The sequence below is a fragment of the Panthera leo genome, chromosome C2, assembly GCF_018350215.1.
Source record: "Panthera leo isolate Ple1 chromosome C2, P.leo_Ple1_pat1.1, whole genome shotgun sequence".
Lineage (NCBI taxonomy): Eukaryota > Metazoa > Chordata > Mammalia > Carnivora > Felidae > Panthera > Panthera leo.
In genome coordinates, this window is record NC_056687.1 from 34,507,540 (window position 1) to 34,527,859 (window position 20,320).

The 20,320-nt window shown below is 35.2% G+C and overlaps 1 protein-coding gene across 3 annotated transcripts in view; it reads right to left on the minus strand.

The window, feature by feature from the left end:
* The window catches only part of GBE1 (1,4-alpha-glucan branching enzyme 1), a 280,352-nt gene that overhangs the window by 127,744 nt on the left and 132,288 nt on the right, over positions 1 to 20,320 (minus strand). For all 3 annotated transcript variants that reach the window (XM_042903789.1, XM_042903787.1, XM_042903788.1), the window contains exon 7: positions 17,410 to 17,619. In XM_042903789.1, the coding sequence (XP_042759723.1) occupies positions 17,410 to 17,619 (210 nt within the window). The remainder of the gene's footprint in view (positions 1 to 17,409; positions 17,620 to 20,320) is intronic.

Sequence of the window (20,320 nt, forward strand, 5' to 3'; positions counted from 1 at the left end):
CCCTCTGTTCTCTATACATAAGAGTCTGTTTCTTGGTTTCTCTCTGTTTTTCCCCATATGTTAATCTGCTTTGTATCTTATATTAATAAATTAATTTAAATTCCACATATGAGTGAAATCATATGGTAATTGTCTTTCTCTGACTTATTTCACTTAGCATAATACTCTCTAGATCCATCCATGTTGTTGCAAATGGCAAGATTTCTTTCTTTTCTATGGCTGAATAATATTCCATTTTTTATATATACACCACATTTATTCCTCACTGATGGACATTTAGACTACTTCCATAATTTGGCTGTTATAAACAATGCTGCGATAAACACAGGAGTGCTAAATGCAGCCCTTCAAATTAGTGTTTTTGTAATATTTGGGTAAATACCCAGTAGTGTGACTGAATCGGAGTTCTAGCCCAACCATTCCACCAAAACTCTTTTTACTCCAAATAAACAACCATCAGTCCAAATCTGTGGTCCTGGGCCCTGCAGATGCAGTTGGCATTGGTGGACTCTACCTCCTATTTCACCTGCGGATCCTTCCCTGTCTTCTTGGCTGCCTTCCGTTTGTCTTCCTGACCTCTGCCTGGGAGAGTAACTCAGAGCTCAGGGGCAGACCATGGCTCTCCTCATCCTCACTCTTTGAGTGCCCTGATACAACCTCATAACTTGAAATAACTTCCATTAGCAGGTAACTTCTAGTTTTAAACTGCCAGCCCACCAACTGCACACTTGCCCCACACCTCTCCACCATCTACTTTATCCTAGAGTGGGCAGAATTACCTTTTCAATATTGTCACACCATTCCCATGATCCAAATCTTTTAGCAGGTTCCCATCACACAGAGAATGAATTGACTAAAATAGAAGAAAATCCAAAATCCTTATAAGGTCTTACAAGGCTCCAGGATCTGAAAACTGCCACCAAACTCTCTGGAGTTTCCTAAAATTCTCTCTTGCTTACCATCCTACATCTCTCTTGCCTTCTCTTGAAGACAGCAAGCCTGTTCATCCCCCCACACAGGGACTTCACAATTGCTTTTCTCCTCATGGTTCACAGTGGATTTTATACTGAATTTTATATTGTACCCTTCCATTCAGCTCTCTGTTTAAATATCACCTCTTTAGAAATGATAACCTTGACCACACTAAAAGACAGCTGCCATGCAACACGATACTGAACCAGCTACCTTTGGTTTTCTTCATGGAACCCGCCACTATCTGGAAATTTCCTTTATATGGTCCCTTCCCCACAGGCAGGATTCTGAGGACTGGTGTCCTACTGTTTTTTGTTTTGTTTTGTTTTGTTTTTACTGCCTCATTCCCAGGGTTTAGACATGTTGGGTACACAATGTATTCATTGTGTAAGTACTCAATACATCTTTTGCTAAATAAATAACTTAGTTAAATCAGCATTTCAATGTGCCAAAAATATTTCTGATAAGTGATTCTCAACAACAAATTACTTAATCATCAACAAGTGTCCAGAAAGTCTCCGGCTCCTAATACTTATTTACTCATTTTAAAAAGCTAAGACAGGGGCGCCTGGGTGGCGCAGTCGGTTAAGCGTCCGACTTCAGCCAGGTCACGATCTCGCGGTCCGTGAGTTCGAGCCCCACGTCAGGCTCTGGGCTGATGGCTCGGAGCCTGGAGCCTGTTTCCGATTCTGTGTCTCCCTCTCTCTCTGCCCCTCCCCTGTTCATGCTCTGTCTCTCTCTGTCCCAAAAATAAATAAAAAACGTTGAAAAAAAAATTTAAAAAAAAAAATAAAATAAAATAAAATAAAAAGCTAAGACACTGAGAAGTTCACTTTATATACATATGTAATATACATATTGAACACACTTATGTTCTCTTAACACATTTAACAGACATTTCTAATACAGAGAAAGCATTTCATATCTATTTTTAAAACAAAACTCCCTTTGCTTTAAAACAAATCCACTTGAACAGCCTAGAAATTTATATTCTATCCTATTTTCTGCCAATCTTAGGGGTGTGGAGATTATGAGCTGTAGTGAAGTGAAAGAAACCAAAATGTTAACTAATCTATGATTAATCTGTATAAACTTTCAGATTTTAGATGCGTATACAAACACACACATATGTAAATGATGAGAAAACACAGGAAAACAACCTACGGCATATTCATGTGAGCTAGTTAATATCTATGCAGTAATACAATTTATAAGCACATACAAGAATCACCTTTCAACTTTCTCCAGGATGTTAATGCATCCTGCAGAAAAACCTCCCTCAGGTTTGTTCCTGGCATCTCTAAATTACTTAAGTTTAGGGGTGCTTGGGTGGCTCAGTCGGTTGGGCATCTGACTCGGTTTCAGCTCAGGTCATGATCCCACTGTTTGTGGGTTTGAGCCCATGTCGGGCTCACTGACAGAACATATATTAAGGCTTTTAAAAAGAACATAGAGATAATTTTCCTTTGGCTCTTTTGAGAAATTGACAAGCATAAATAAACAATAAAAGTCTTCACTTTTTTTGGCTCTCTTCTTTTAAATATCATAAAGCTGAAATTGCTAAATGTACAGCTGAGATCTATATGGGGGGGGGTAGAAATACAATGAAAATAAGGAGAAGAAAGGCAGCTAGACAAACTTTTGATGCGCTGTTGCAGGAAGACTAATACATAGTATTTTCTTAAGTAAGTGCAAATCCTGAAGCAGGTTGTGCTATTATTTTCTGCTTGAGGAAATAATAATAAAGAAGTTTCATTTCTTCAAAACGTACATTATAAATAAAGGATACAACATGTTGATAGGGGTTTGGGAGTGGTAAAGAAGAGATGGAAATATAAAGGTTTCAGTGAAGTAAGTACATAATTAAAAATGATGAGCCCCCCTTGGGAAGGAGCTGCACATAGCCTAGACACAGAAGAGCTTGAATGACAAAGCAAATCTACCCTAATTCCCTCCCCTAACTACCACATGTTACTGTCACTATACCTTTATTGGTTAAAGGATTAGTGAAAATTTTTACTTTATTTCAAGGATACAAATTTCAAGTAGGATATTCTTTACAAAAATATAGACACCATTAACAATGTTTATAATATGGAATTTTCACATGCCCAACTGATACAACGGTATATTTCCTAACTATGAGATCAAAGGAAAAATAGGTAATTTGTAACAATTTTAAAATACAGAATGTGACTATCACAAATTTTAGCCACAGATTATCATAAATAAATGACAGATAAAAAGAAGAAGCCACAAATAAGCATTCCAGGGGAATTTACACTGGTAAAGAAGGGGCTTTTACACTGTGGACTGGAAAACACATAGGAGATAGCCATACAAGGGAAATACTTGAAGCAGAGAGAGAAGCATGTGCAGAGGCCCCGATGCAGGAAAAGCACCAGAGTGGTAAGAGATTAATGAGCAATAGAAAGAATATGTTAAGATGAGAGCAGATACAGGTCCTTCAAAAACCTCTTAAGCCATGTTAAGAATTTTTTAATTTTTTTAATTCTCATCAAAGTGCACTGAAGTACTTCAAGGTCAAAGAAATGTGAGAAATAAAGTATTATTGTATAGCCCTTACTAGGAGGTTCAAAATGCACATTAGCTAATTAAACATCCCAAGAATTTTAACTATAAAGAAATGTGTTGAACTTGATTTAGTTCAAGGTTTTCCAAATTTATTTGAGCACTGAACACTCTTCACGTGACACACATTGATATCCTGCTGAACTTTCTTCCTCAGTGGATCATTTCCCACAGTTATACTGGAACAAAGAGCCAGTGAGAAACCTTGATGCTATTGTTACTTCATGAATTAACTGAAAGACTATTTGCTATTACTGGGAATAAAAGGACCTAAAGTATTACTCTGTAGAGATAATGGGTTTCATTGTTGCTCAGCTGGACAAACATTTGACAGTCTGCTCTGGTACGTTCTGAGAGAGTGTGCTAAACAATAGGGTTATAAGATGGATGAGATCTATATTGTCATTTGGGAACACTAGAAAGCATAAATACATTCATTCATTTATTTATCCATTCAATAAATTTGTGTCTAAATGAGTCAAGCATTGTTCTAGAGAGAAACAAGGCAAACATTGTCTTTGCCTTGCTGAAGCTTACATTCATGCTTGGTATACAGGAGAAAAGCTAAATTACAACAACATAATTCAATAACTGACATAAATAAAACATATATTTGCAGGTAAGAGAGCAAGGAGTGAAGGTAGATAATCAAATAAAAGCATTTAACTCAGTGCAGGGAGTAGAAAAGACAATCTTGATTTGAAAAATAATTTGGACATACTATAAATAAGAGTTGTAATTGTTAAATGGATACGCATTCAGAGTTTGTATGACACATAAATATGAGCTCAACAATTTAGTCTGGATGTGGAATAAACCATGGAAGTTTTAAGAAACAAAACTGATTCTTACTCTATTCAGGAACTATGCTAAGAATTTTACATATTTTTAACATTTAAAATCTTCCAGCAGCATCATGAGGTAGGTCCCTTTAATCACCACTTTAGAGACGGATGTGGACACTAGAATATTTAAAATTAAGTACGTGGTTTACATTATATTTCTTTTGGACAGTATTATTCTATATGCTCCTCAGTAGGATTGTTGGTTTCTGTTTTGCATGATTATTTAATGTATACCTTGCCTCTCATTTCCCATTTTTCCCACTGACCCTGCCAGCCCGCAGCCTGACAGCAGACACAGCGGCCCTCAATGCTTCTCTCACCACCCCTATGGCCTGAAAGTGTTTGCTACGTTTATCCACTTCATTTCATCACTAAGCTCCCTAAATTCTCTTCTTGTACAGGAGATGTGAGATACCTTACTTCTGGAAAGGTCTGGGAAAAGATGGAGAGATAGACTATTTCTGATAGCCTTTCAAATGTAACCACACAAGTTGGGAGATGAGCTCATGGCAGAAGCAAGAAGGACAAACTGTAGGTCAAGCAAAGCCTATGCTAGCTTATTATAAGGAGACTCTGAATAATAACACTTTGTCAGAGTGCCTGGCTGGCTTAGTCTGTTTTAAGCACCTGACTCTTGATTTCGGCTCAGGTCATGATCTCATGGTTCGTGGGTTCAATCACTTGTCAGGCTCTGTGCTGACAGCTCAGAGACTCCTTGGGATTCTCTCTCTCTCTCTCTCTCTCTCTCTCTGCCCCTCCCCTGCTCACTCTATGCCTCAAAAATAAATAACATTAAAAAATAATAATAACACTTTGTCAGAAAGAAAAAGATCAGGGGTAAATGCTATTCCATACAGGGCACCAAACAACAAGCATAAAGGTATGATCTCCCTACTTATAACCATTGTCACAACATCAATGGCCAGTCAAAACAGAAAGAAAAAAAGGACTGTGGCCCTTCCTGCCTGAATTAATCTAGATACTATTACCAAAAACAGCTTAGCCATTATACTAAAAAACTCCATTACTGGAAAAGAATAAACAATCTGATTTACAATGAACACTCTGAGACTAAAAATCAGAATAGACCACCATACAGTAGTGTCCTAAAAAATATAAACATGGTCCCTGATTTAAAAGTTAATTCAGGGGCACCTGGGTGGCTCAGTCATTTAAGTCAGCTCAGAGCCTGGAGCCTGCTTCGAGTTCTGTGTCTCCCTCTTTCTCTCTGCCGCTCCCCTGCTCATGCTCTGTCTGTCTGTCTGTCTCTCTCACAAATGAATAAACATTAAAAAAAAATTAAAGCATCTTTAAAAACAAAGTTAATTCAATAGCTGTTTCATAAAATGCCTTTTTCACCAGAAAATTTAAAAATAATAGTAAGTAGACAGATGTTTTGCTTATCCCACATTGGAAGGGAAAAAAGCAATACACACAAATGAAGTTTTTACAGTAATCCTCATTAAAAAAAAATTGTTGACAGATAACTTTAATTTAATCCTTACAACAACTTTTAAAATTTTAACAATTTTAATGGAAATACTTTGAAATTGCATTTTCCTTCTTCCTGGCATCTTAAAAGAAAATTTTCGAACATGATAGTTTTTTTAATGACTCACGTTCATTATGATTATTCTACACTGCAGTTTAATGATGCCCAGAGAGACAACTGGAGTGTGGAACTGTTTGCTGCCGCACCTACGTGGCCTTACACTGCCGTGGTTTCACTTCTGGTTTCTGACCTTGATGGGTTTTCTCTCCCTTTAACATTGCTCTTGGCTGTGACTTCTCAACACCGTTAGATGTTGACTATCATTGGTCATTTCCACAAATGTTCCTAATTCTGTGCTTCTACTAAAAACAAAACAAAACAAAAAACAGCTTAATGTGCTTTTAAAAAAACAGTGTGAAACCACACGAACAAACGAACAGACCCACAGAGATCACGGCATGTCCTTTGGCTGATGAAAACAAAATGCTGTTCCTTGTCTTCATGCCTCTGATTCTGTTTCAGAGGATGAGGCTGGCTGGCTAATCTGCCCACAAGAAAATTATGACAATTATATGGTAATAATGGTGACAATGCAATTGTCTCGACTGTAAGTCAGACGTGGGGATAAATGTGTCACTAAACCTTCACAATCACAGGAGTCAGGTACATTTAGAATCTTATTTTATTGGGGCGCCTGGGTGGCTCAGTCGGTTAAGTGTCTGACTTCAGCTCAGGTCACTATCTCGCGGTCTGTGGGTTCGAGCCCCGCGTCGGGCTCTGTGCTGACTGCTCAGAGCCTGGAGCCTGTTTCAGATTCTGTGTCTCCCTCTCTCCCTGACCCTCCCCCGTTCATGCTCTGTCTCTCTCTGTCTCAAAAAATAATAAATAAACGTTAAAAAAAATTAAAAAAAAAAAAAGAATCTTATTTTATAGAGAGGGATATCAAATTTAGAAAGATTCATTAATCTGGCTGTATTTACATGCTAATCAGTGGTACAACTAGTATTTGAGTCTAGGCTTGTAACTAGAGTCAAGACCACTACCCATTCTCTGTATTGCCTCCAAAGGTCAATAACTACATTCACTTTTTTTTTTTTTTAAGAAATCACAACTAAGATACATGGTCTTAAACAAAGGTTACTGCATTTTAACTATGTAGATTTCTTCAATAAATGTACATTGTTTTATTGAGCCAATCTTAAAAGGCACTTATTTATTTTGTTGATTTGTCTGCTACCAAAATCAAGGAGATATTAATGCAATTTTGCTGAGTGATAATATCATACAATCAGTTTAAGTTTATGAAATTCTCACTGTTAATAAAAAAAAAAGAGTTACAATGTTGTGTTTAATCTATAAAAGTATCATTGTCCTTATCATATTTGATTCACTACCTAATTTACTACTTAATTTTAGAAGTTTGGTAGAATCTGATATTGTCACAGCCCAAGGCATATTTTAGGGTACAGAGATAGCCCTGGTGGCCCAGAGATTATAGCCACCTCAAATGTGTGTTCCTTTGGTCTGGTAATTTCAAAATTTTATATTAATTGCTGTTAGTTTGCAACTTCAGGAGCTTTCTAGGTATGATCTGAAACCTGAATACAGGAAGGGTGGGGAGAGATCATGTAAGAGGCAAGACAAAGACACTTCAGATTGGTAGGTGTCAGTTTTAATAAGCAAGGGAATTTACATATGAAGCTTGTTTTGGGCAGCTGCAAGATGAATAGATTCCCATACCTGCCTACCAGAATCTGAAAATTTTGTATAGAGGCCTTAACTGGCTTCAGGTACATATACTGCTAAGATAGTCTCAACAACACTTTGCTCTCTCAAGGCTTTGTCCTTGGAACAGCTCCTATTGTGGAAATGGTAGGCAGAGTGGACATTCCAAGGACAGACGAGGGGGTGAGGAGCCTCTGATTGCCTGAGTCCAGCTTGGAAGTCAATCAGTGGTTACATTCTCTTGCTTACCTCTTCCAGCAATTGTAGACATTTAAAAATGGAGAGATTTCAAATAAAGTGTGGAATGCTGACTTAAAGAACTGGACGATGTGGCGCCACAGGTTACATTCTCATGTGGAAACTGGCAGGAGCCCTGGGTGGTGGTCCCCTTAGACACAACCTGTTTGCTCCAGATTACCAACAGCACCACCTGGCCTGGCTCCCTCAGTTACCTGCCTGATTTGTGAGCTGAGCCCTGCTTTCCTTCTTTACTAAAACTTGGAAAGTACGTCTCCAAGCTTTCCTTAACAGTCTATATTCTAGTTCACCACACATTTTCAATTACTGTTTAAAATAGTTTGAACATCTGCCCTGTGGCACATAAATAATATCATTATGAGTTCTTTATACATGAAACAGATTCAAGTGCTAACCTACTCAGTTCAAGATCCAAGTCACCTAATTCCAAAACCATCTCTTTCATATTATACCAGATCTTATCTATTTAATTATATATATAAACAATATTATATATTATATACGTATGTAACTATATTATATATCATATATAATATACACATATAACTATATATATGTATGTGTGTATACATCTATATGTATATGTATACATATAGATGTATGTATATGTATAGATGTACATACATCTATATGTACATACATATGTACATACATCTATATGTATATGTATACATACATATAACTATATTTATGTATGTGTGTATACATCTATATGTATGTATGTGTGTATAATCTTTTGTAGGCTCCTCCATTGAATTCAGTTTGAAAGAAAGGCAACCCCACTGAATCAATATGGTACAGTGTCATTTTCATGGAAAACAAATTTGTTTAATTTGTTAATTAATTAATTAAATATTAATTAAAATTAAATTTTAATATTAAAAATTAAAATAAAAAACAATATTTAATTAAAAATTAAAAACAATATTTAGAATGTCACAGAGTGGGTATAAGTACAATGGACAAAAATTAGACATGAAAAGGAGAGAAGGAATGGTGGGGGACGAGAGGAGTCATTTTACTTAATTATTTTTTAATATTTATTTATTTATTTTGAGAGAGGGAGAGAGAGAGAGAGAAAGAGTGAGAGAGAGAGAGATTGCACAAGCAGAGGGGCAGAGAGAGAGGTGAGAGAGAATCCCAAGCAGGCTCCATTCTGTCAATGGCAGAGCCTGACATGGGGCTGGAACTCACAAACTGTGAGGTCCTGACCTAAGCCAAAATCAAGGGATACTTAATGGACTGAGTCACTCAGGTGCTCTTGGAGGAGTCATTTTATATCAGGTAATCACAGAAGGAAGTTCAATAATATATGTAAAGTACCAACTGCCTCCAAATGGAATGTTCCTTAACAATGGCCACCACTGTAATCATCATGATTATCATCAGACAACAAAGACCAGGTGAATAGACCTGGACATCCAGTTGGGCCCATTTGCTATCCCTAACACAGTACTAGGAAAAGATCTCAAGTTTCAGAACAGTTAGCTATCATGCTGTTTTGTTTCCTGAAGCACTGAGAGAAAATGTTAACTCTAACTGCCCCTGAGTTTTACTGATGCTTTCAGCAGACAGAATTTTGAAAGGCTACACAGGCAAAGGTCTAATCTTTGGGAGGCATATTATTAGCCTGGAAGGAGACAATGAAATCAATCCTGAGGCTGAGGGCTTCTCTTACTAACAATGAAAGGAAAAAAAAAAAAAGACAGACTGAAGACCTGAGGTACAACCAAACAGGGATATCTCACCATCACAAAATGTGGAGTGGAAATTCAGGAGTTAGAGACAAATAGGCCTGATTGGTAATCTAAATGAGTAGGGGGAAAGCTCTCAAAGGTGAATAATCTTTGTAATACTTACAAATGTGTCCTTCCAAAATTATGAGATACCTATATTTTCTGAAAATAATTGGCTCAGTGTAACATGGATTATTTATCTGCAGCTTAATGTTAAGGAAATCATTCATCTAGGAAACCATGAAATACTGCTTTATAACTTCAAAACTGCTAGTCCATTCCCTAGAAAATAGACCTGTTTAAACAAGTTGTTTTGTTACACACAGACAGGAAATAGATTTTTTGTCACCTTTTACCTGCTTGTTTATAAAGGTCATTAACAAAACCAGATATTATTATTATAGACTCCATGAAATTTCCACATTTAAATGAATAATCATTGAATAGGGACTTTTAGACCATTTTCACTATCATGGACCATTGTTTTAGGCTAAAGAAGCAGCTTTTAGAGCACAGCATTTTCAAATTTAAGGCAAATTACCAAGTAGAACTGTCCTACTTTTAAAGTGAGTTTGGACTTGAAAAAGTGAATGGTACTGGTGAGTAAGACCTAAATACTCAAGATATTTTCACAATATCCCTATGTACCTAAATTTTAGACTTGTGGGGAATAAACGGGGCAGATAATACCTGGAACAAAGTTCATACAAAGACTGTAAATCCTCACCCCTGTGCTGTGCTCTGCATCGACAGAAACCTTTCTGCTAGGCTGAATAATCTCATAAACCCTGTGAGAGAAGCTACATTTCTACTATTCACACTGAAATCCAGACAGATTAGATTGATATAGCAACTTTCTTAATCTTTTTTAAAATAGAGCATTAGCCTGTCTGAATTTTGAATCTCACTCTACTTTCTTTGAAATAGTAGATTTAACCATTTTCCTTAATCAAGCTGAAATAAGGTTCTGGCTTATACAACAAAGAAATACTAAAGGGAAAAGAAAATGTACTATAAAAGAAGAAAACAGTTAAGACTTTTTATGGCATATCCAGCATTCACTGAAGCTATTAACAACAATCTTACTGTGGGATTTTAATGTTCTTAATGAAGAATAGAGTATTATTTGTTTGTTGTTGATTGACTGTCTTAGCCATAGTTAGCTGTTTGCTATATCAATGTTCAAAACTGTCTTTTAATCATCTATCATTTGCTTCATACAAATCATTTGTTTGCTTTTTGAAAATTTATAAAGCAAATAGGACAGATATTTGTCTGTCTAAAATGATGATGTATTACCTCAGTTAAAAAAATATATAAATGTTTGGAAACCGATCCAAAGAAATTAAAAACACATATTTTATTTTAGGGTTTGTGCTACATTTAAATATATTGAAAATATCACGTCTGTAAAGGCATGATGCTTGGTAGATATTTCATGTTTGTTAAATAGTCAATAGAATAAATGAACTATTCAGAAAAAAAAGTTAATTTAAAAAAAGTGTATGATGTTAACCTAAAAATAGATTATTTTTTTAAAAAATTGTGATGTTAACCTTAATTTACCTAAAAACTGATCTAATTAAGGGATCAGTAAACTTTTTGATTGTGTGCCCTATCAGTGAAAACTTGTCAACATCCCTCCATATATGTATACATCCCTCCATTTATGTATTTCCATATGTATGTATTAGTTATTAATTGCTTTTTTTGTGACACTTTAGTAACACGTTAAGTGCACTGTTAACTCATACACACAAAGAAACTAATTTTAAAATAAAGATAAAATAGTCAAGGGTCTGGTTAAAGTTAAAAGTCACCTTGATATGTGATTTTAATGCTTCTCCTGGCTGTAACAGCTCACTAAAATACATAGATATAAATGAGATAATCAATGGCTGGGATTATTAAATTATAAAAGTTTTTTTTTCCAACTCCCTCCATCATCTATCATCTTTGCTAAAATTTGACTTGTATATTTCCACTTTCCCTGAAGTTAGGTAACCACAAGAGGATTCATTTATATTTATATTTACATTTTATATCTATATTTATATTTATTTATATTTATATATTTATAACCAATGGGCTTGCAAAATACTAAAACTGAAACCCTTTTAAAAGTTCACCAAAAACTACTTCCAAGATTTATGTGTATGAAAAGAACTTTTTAAAAATATTTATTTATTTTTATTTTAGAGAGAACGCACAAGCAGGGACAAGGGGTGGAGGGAGAGAGAGAGCGAGTGAGCTGAGAGAGAGGGAGAGAGAGAGACTGAGAGAGAGAAGGAGAGAGAGAAAGAATGAATCTCAAGCAGGCTTCACTCTCAGCACAGAGCCCCATGAGGGCCTTAATCCATGACCCTGGGATCATGACCCCTGCCAGAATCAAGGGTCAGATGCTCAACCAACTGAACCACCCAGGCACTCCTGCAAAGAACTTTTATGAATGAAATTGTGGCAATAAAATCACAACGATGGAAATTTTTTTCTTGACATTTTCCCCAAATCCACAGAAATTTCTTTAAAAACCATTATTTCAAATTAATTTTTAAAATATTATCCATACCCTGAAGAGAATGACTTTTTGGTCTATTTTTTCCCAAACTTCTGATTAGCATATGCTCAGGAGTTTCCCAAGCATATATATTTTGCAATGCATCCTAGGACATATGAATCTTTAAATTTTCCAGATAATACCAAACTGTTAGTTGCACACATTAACTTTTCTATGCTATTTTCTGTTATTGTGGTCATTTTTACTACCATAAAAAGAGAAATTATTTCACCCCATGACACATGACTTTTTGATTTTTTTTTTTTTTTTGCTTTTAAGAAACCACAAAGAAGTACATGCCTTTTAAGTTCCCTTTAAAGTAATAATATTACAAGTTTCTAATCATGTCCTGAATACTTAGCTTTTAAATGTCTTGCAAATCAAGATACACCATACCATATACTCGTTAGCTAATACATCAATGTACAATAATCCTTAAGATTCATCGTTAAGAACTGATTTGGTCATGGTAAAATATTATATATAAATATACTAAAATTTTGTCTAGAATATGAGCAACTATGTTCACGAGGGTTTACCCCAGGAATGCAAGACTAGCTTAACCTTCAAAATTTAATAAATGGAATTTACTATATTCACAAACTAAAAAAAGAAAAACCATATAAGATACCATAGACCACTTAAGATACAGATATCCATTCTAAACAAGAAAGGCCCCCCCATGAATTTCCTTCCACATTTTAACTTATGGAAAGGACTACCACAATTAAAAACACAATTATTATAGTGTCTGTACTAAGGAGTATTTCATTCCATGTGATTATGACGCTAAAAAGCAAACCGGATTTACTTTTGTTCCTAAAAGGAACTCTAGTAACTCAAGATAATAGTAGAATATCTTTCTACCTAATAGTTGTTTCATCATGAACCCATGCTGAAGGAATATGATTACAATACCTTTGTGCCCAAATGTAAATTTCAGAGAAAAAAAGAACATTAGCTCTACTATGTTATCTCCTTTGAGATTCAATATCTTATCTCTGAGAGAAATACTCAACAAAGAAAAGGTACTCATTTGAAGCTTTAGTAATAGTTAAGGCACAATTGTTTAAGCTCAACAAATCTGCAGTTATCTTGTTATTTTATCAAGGGCATTTACACAGTGCCAGAGGAATAAGCAAAACAGAATTTAAAACTTGGACCTCTAAATTGTATCCATTATTTCTTAACTCTAGAAACTTCAGAAACTTATGGATGACAAATTTGTCAGAAGGTTCTCTTTAGCAACTAAAGTAAGGACATCCCAACCTCTGTTATGAACTGTCATTAGTAATTTAGCAGGGCTAGAAGGCAGTTCAGCCAAGTAGACAGAAAATTAAAACATGGGCAGCTCTTGATTGGAAATTTATTCATAGCAGGTAATGAAATAGCACAGACAGATCTCTGGTATTACTCGGAGAGATTTAATTCTGATAACTTTGATGATGGCACTTGAATCAGAGAGCATAAACGGTGACAGGTTATGACATATAGATAGGATGAATAAGCATCAGCAACATATCTTTACAGAAGCTGATTCTATATAAGATTAATTTTTTTCAAACAGTAAATACAATTATTTCAAAATTATTACACGTTTTCAAAACAGAGGCTTAGGCCTTACACAAGCCATGTACCATATTTATATATGCTTTTCCATGGAGTGTAATATTAATCAACAAATCAAAGATAAGCAGGAGAAAAGAACTTGTATTTTAAAATATGTAGCTTCTGATTTTATCTGGGTAAGGAATCAACCCAAAATAACAGGCAGAGTAGCTTTTCCATGGGGAGAGTAATAGGTTTCCATGTGTGTATACATATGTTTAATGAGTTTATAGTCATTAAATGCACTCACGTACAAAGAATATTATTTATACTTATTAAGAATAATATATTTTTTTTATTTTGGAAAACGTGGGTCTTTTTATATTTTCTAATTGACAACAATGACATTATTACTTTCATAATGAAAGGTACATATTTTAAAAAAAAAAATTCTGTTTCAGGGGCACCTGGGTGGCTCAGTCAGTTAAGGATCCGACTTCAGCTCAGGTCATGACCTTGCAGTTCTGAGTTCGAGCCCCACATCGGGCTCTGTGCTGACAGCTCAGAGCCTGGAGCCTGCTTCAGATTCTGTGTCTCCCTCTCCCTGCCCTCCCCCGCCTCACATTCTGTCTCTCAAAAATGAATAAACATTAAAAAACTTTAAAAAAATTTTGCCTATTTCAGACAAAACTCTCTACCACAGAAATACAGCTGAAAAATAATATTTCCACATAGACAAATATTTCAATATATTTTTGAATTTGTCAAGTGGTATGTTCATTGTATGCGGTCAAAACTTGTTATAGATGGGTATTTTAAAACACAGAACTAAAATTCTTTAATGCTTCTGTCCCTTGAATCTATAACTATTCAATCTATATAGTTTAGAGCAGAAATGATGCTGTGTCAGCTTCTAGATCCAGACCATAAGAAATGGCAGCCTGAATGTCATTTGGGAATTCACTATTGTAAGAAAGTCCAAGTAGCTTGTGCAGTGGGCTACAAGAGGCACTGAAGCCCTTTGGCCCACAGCCATGACTGAGCTCCTAGCTGAGAGCCAGCACCAACTGTCAGTCATGTGAATGAACCATCCTTAAACAAAGTGGATGTTCCACCCTTGAATTAAACCACTCCAATTGACCGGACATACAGAAAGGAAGAGCATTCCTCTTGATCTATACCCAAATTGCTGGTCTGGAACCATCTCTACACCCAACATGGGGCTCGAGCTCATGACCTGGAAATCAAGAGTCTCATGCTCTACTGGCTGAGCCATCCAGGCGCCCCAACAACTGCTATTATCTGAAGTCACTAAACTTTGAGCTGGTTAAGCAGCAATAAATAACCAAAAGAGCAGGATAAAAATTAAAACATAAATGCTGATTATAAAAAAGGCTTTAGCATTGCAGCAAAGCAATGTTACTGTCACATTGCATATGTTATAACTAATCAGAATAGAAGGAAGAAAATCCTGATAAGTTTCATCAAGCTAATATAAATTTTGTCAATAAAGTTTTTAATCAATTGTATACAGTAGTGAGAAAATAATTCAAAGAGCCCTAGAATCTTTACTATTTTATATATTGAGCAATCTAAGTATTAAAAAAATATTTGTTTAAATTTGGTGATTTAACTTGTTTAAATTGGCTTTGTAGGGTTTTATCTATATTGTATAATGATGTCATAACCGATAGTATTAACCTATATACAAAATACTAATTCTCTTAAATTGGAAAATGTAGGTACGGTATTGTCAAACAGAACAACATATAGAATAATAAAATGCATTTTACATGGAACTATATTTACAAAGTACTAAGCCTCTACGACATAATGTAGCCAAAAGAATTAGTCATATTAAAAATTATAAGCCAGAATCATGCTATATATTATTTACCAAAAGCAAGCACCTGAGAAAGGTTAATAGTTCCATAACAAAACAAGTATTAAATAAAATGTTAAATATGTCTTAATTTCTATGATAGAAATGTTTCTTAAAAAAGTTATGTATAATCTCTTTTCTTTAGAAAACTGGATGGCTTTTAATGGACCATGGGAGCTCCAGGTATAGAAAAATACACTATAATAAATATTTTAATAAAATAAATAATCGTTTTTGTAACATTTAAAAAATCCACCTAAAGTTTTTTCTTTAAAGACATAGTTCTACAGAAGAATTGTGTCAGAACACAAAAATTTAACTATTTAATGCATTTCTTTCATAAGGCACAGTTCTATAGTACAGAGTCTACTCATTCATCCAGATATGAACCAGAGAGTACAATTAATTGTATCTCTTGCCCACAAACTACTTTTACAAGATTTTCTCAATAGTGGAGTTATATCACAGAATTAGCATGCGTTCAGTCCTTTTTACTTGTTATACATCCATAGTATGAAAAGCAATGTTCAAAAAGGTGACACAGATACAAAATACCTTTACAAAGGGAATTGTATTAGCCCCCAAACTCTGCTTCCTCTTATAATGAAAAACCTGAGAACCAGAATGATTAATCGATTTGTTCCAGACCAAAACTAGGCCTGGAATCCTGCCACCCGCTTCTACCTCTTGTGTCTTTTCTAATATGTTATGCTCCTTCATCTGGCATGAGTGATTCCTATACAGTTACGAAATACAAAACAATGTATAACATTCAGGAAAGAGCAAAGCAAAACAATTTCCTCCATATGAAAGTCATCTAATTTATGTTGAAAAATTAGAAACCTTCATTTTGTCAAAGTACTTGCTACAGCAAAATACATCCAGATACATAAACATCCAGATACATGTATGTTTATGTATATATAATGCAGCATACAAAAGAAAATTCGTTAAATACTTTCAAAAATATTTATTATAAAAAGTTAGTTATATGTTGATACTCTGCTACTTTTTATATTCCTGACACCATATTTTCATTATATTTTCACTTATAATCAATAATGGATACAGAGTATTTTTGATATTTTAAAATATTTTGCCCTATTAAGCTATCTAGATTTAATCACCTAAAACACCCTTCTGTTTAAACAGTAAAAGAAGTCAGAGATGTGTTTAATCTTAACTGTTTCAACAATAAACTTTAGCTTACCTTTATGTAACATGATGCTAACAATAGAACTTACCAGGTGTAAGTAGAGTTGTTACGCAGAATAAGGAAAATAAAATATGTAGCTAATATAGCTAAAACACTTGGCATCATACCTGATATATTACATACTAATAAATGTTACTTGTTATTAAAGTTATGTTAATTTAGCTGTGATCAGGAATATGGCAATATTATTAAGATAGCAAAATATGAAGTAACATTTTAAAAAATTGCTTATTTTATACAATATATATTTCTACTAAAAGGAGACTTGCTACAGTTAATTCAACTTCATAAAGTATTATTTTAGATATTAAAGAATTATTCATATAAATCATTTTAAGTGACCATATAACCAATATATTTTAAGTGGCCTAAGATTGGTAAAACTGAAATTTAATGAAACTTACCACAAATACATGGGCTATTCAAAACAAGGAAAGTCTATACATATGGTAAACATTCCTTACATAATTTTTAAAAATCAGCTTAACAAGTTATATACCAGTGAAAGACTACACACACAATGAATTTAGCAATATTCCTTGAAATATTTTTTCAGTAAAAACATTTCCATATTACATGTACCTACCTGGAGTAGATAAATAATCGACTGTCCCAAAGATCATGATTCCCTCTAGGTCCAGAATGAAAATAACAGGAATCTGTTCCATCAAACATATTCAATCCATCTTCTGAATTTTTTGAAGCATGGCTATGCACCACATCTAAGAGGACTGTAATACCCATTGAGTGAGCTGTGTCAACCAGTTCTTTCAGCTCTTCAGGCGTTCCATAACGGCTAAAGGTAAGAATAAAGCAGAAACAAAATCATATCATATTTAAATCAAAGAACCATTTACTGTGTATCATTTGTTTTACCAGTGCAGTACTAGGTACTTTAAATATGAAAACGCACTACGACATAATACTTGGGTACAAGTCAAAGTGGAATAGTATTTCTTAGTAAACAAATTTTAAGGCATTCCATAAAAAAATAATTAAAATCCAGCTACTAGACATAGATTCATATCCCAATGAAAATTCACATTTTGAGTTAGTAGGTAGTAAATTATTTTTCTTTTAAGTGTTTATTTATCTTTGAGAGACAGAACATGAGTGACGGAGGGGCGAAGAGAGAGGGAGACACAGAATCTGAAGCAGGCCCCAGGCTCTGAGCTATCAGCACAGAGCCTGATGCAGGGCTTGAACCCACAAATCATGAGATCAAGAGCTGAGCTGAAGTCGGATGCTTAACCGACTGAGCCACCCAGGCGCCCCAGTAGGTAGTAAACTCTGTTTCTCTAAACTCAGAGTTTCTGACTTTCTTTTCCAAGGCTATTTTGCCTGGGGAGCATGGTAATCCCTGTTCATAAACCTGGCCATTCCTGTGAGTATGTATGCTTGGAATGGCAGTCTCTTGGAGTATTTCTTTCAATGTCCTTGGTATCTTGAGTGAGGTCATCCCTCTTGTACCTACTTATTCCCAAACTGGAATGCCTTCAGGTGCCAGAAGGCCAAGAGGATAGGCCATGTCTGTCACCACCCAAGCAGAAAACATGGGTAGCTCAAAGGCACGCATGTTTGTGTTAATAGCAGCTTTCTAGTCTGCATGAAAAAGAAAACAAAAATCACTCCTCTAAGAGGGAAGGCTTTTCTTAACCTATGTAAAATCTCAATATTGGCCTTCCATAGCATCAACTTTACTCTTTAAGTAAATAATCACCCAATCACCCTTGTGATTATTTATTATCTCACTTCCTCACTACATCATATGTCCCTTGAGGGCAGAGGCTCTTACTATCTGGTTTACCATGATGCAGTACAGTGCTTAGTATATCGCAGGTCTCCTGGTAGTCAACTACATTGGGCAGCAAGAACTATCTTTAAAAAATGAAAATGTGATCATTTCATCCTCTACCTGAAGTCATATTTATACTCCCATTGTGCTTAGGATGAAGACTGTGGACATTATCAGGACCTACTGCACTGCCTAATTTGGCTCCTTCCAATAACTTTAGATTTAGGACACTTTACCCCTTTCTCTCCTTATCCCAGCCTTTTTTCTACTCAATGAACAGCGTGTTCAGTAAATAAATAGCCTTAAAATCTCTTTCATTCATTTGTGTTTTCAACGAATACTTATTAAGCCATCTACCATGTGTCACGAAATTGTCTGTGCTCTAAGATTCAGCAGTGAACAAAATAAATATCCCTGCCCTTATGGAATTTATATTCTAGTTTGAGGATTGGAGGACTACAAATAAATAAGCAAAACATGGGGGATGTCAGATAGCATTAACTTCTCTAAAGAAAAAAATGAAGCAAAGCCACTGGTGGAAAGGGCAGGTATGCTATTCTAAACAGGGTTATCAGTGAAAGTTTCATGAAGAAGGCAATGTTCAAGGGAAGACCTGAAAGAAGTAAGGAGCAAGGTGTGTGAATATCTAAAAGATAGGATGTCCAGACATAAAGGGTATTGGGGACAGAGTTAAGCTAATAAGCTAGGAACACTGGAAGAATAGCAAATAGGCTAGTGTAGCCAGAGTGGAATGATCCAGAAAGAGATGAGCCCCGAGAGTCCACCAAGACCCAGAACACATGGGGTCTTATGGACCAATATAAGGCCTTTGACTTTTGCACTGAAAGAGATAGGGAATCGTTAGTGGGTTTTGAGCAAGAGAGGGGCATGATCTGACTTTTATTTTAAAGTGGTTAGTCAGGTCACCATGCAGAAAGTAGCCCATGTATATGGAGGAAAGAAGGCTAGGGAAGGGGTGGAAGAACAAGAGGAAACAGAGTGACAAGTTAAAAGGCTATTGAAATAATCCAGGTTATAGATAATGGCAACTTGGAACAGGATGGCAGCAATTGAAGAAGCCAGATTTAGGATATATTTTGAAGTTACAGGTGGTTAGGTTTTATGATAGCTGAGTATAGGCAGGTACAGAAAGGGAAGAGTCCAATATAATGTAAAGTATATTTAAGGCATAAGAATGGATGAGCCTTGATGAGACCCTCAACGTACATCATACATATACAGAAGAGAATGGAACCAAGGGCTGAACCCTGGGAGGTCCAATATTTAGTGGTCAGAAAAAAGCAAAGCAAATTAAAAAAAAAAAAAAAAAAAAAAAAAAGCAGCAAAGAGATAGGAAATACACAAACAGGAGAATAATAGTTTCCTGAAAACTAAGGAAAGAAAAATGTCCTAACAAGGTACAAGTAATTAATTGTGCCAAATGCTGACAGTTCAAGTGGGATAATAGCTGATCATTGGACTTAACAGTGTGGAGGTCATCAGTATACTTGACAAAAGCAATTTCAATGAAGAGGAGAAAAGCCTACTCGGAATGAGTTCAAGAAAGGAGAGGAATGAAAGATTTAGAGATCACAAATACAGGTAATTTATTCACTATATTAGAGAATATATAGAGAAACAGGTAAAAGTATCAGTATTTTTTCTCTATGCCAGAAAAACTATCTCCTTATTCCTACTTTAC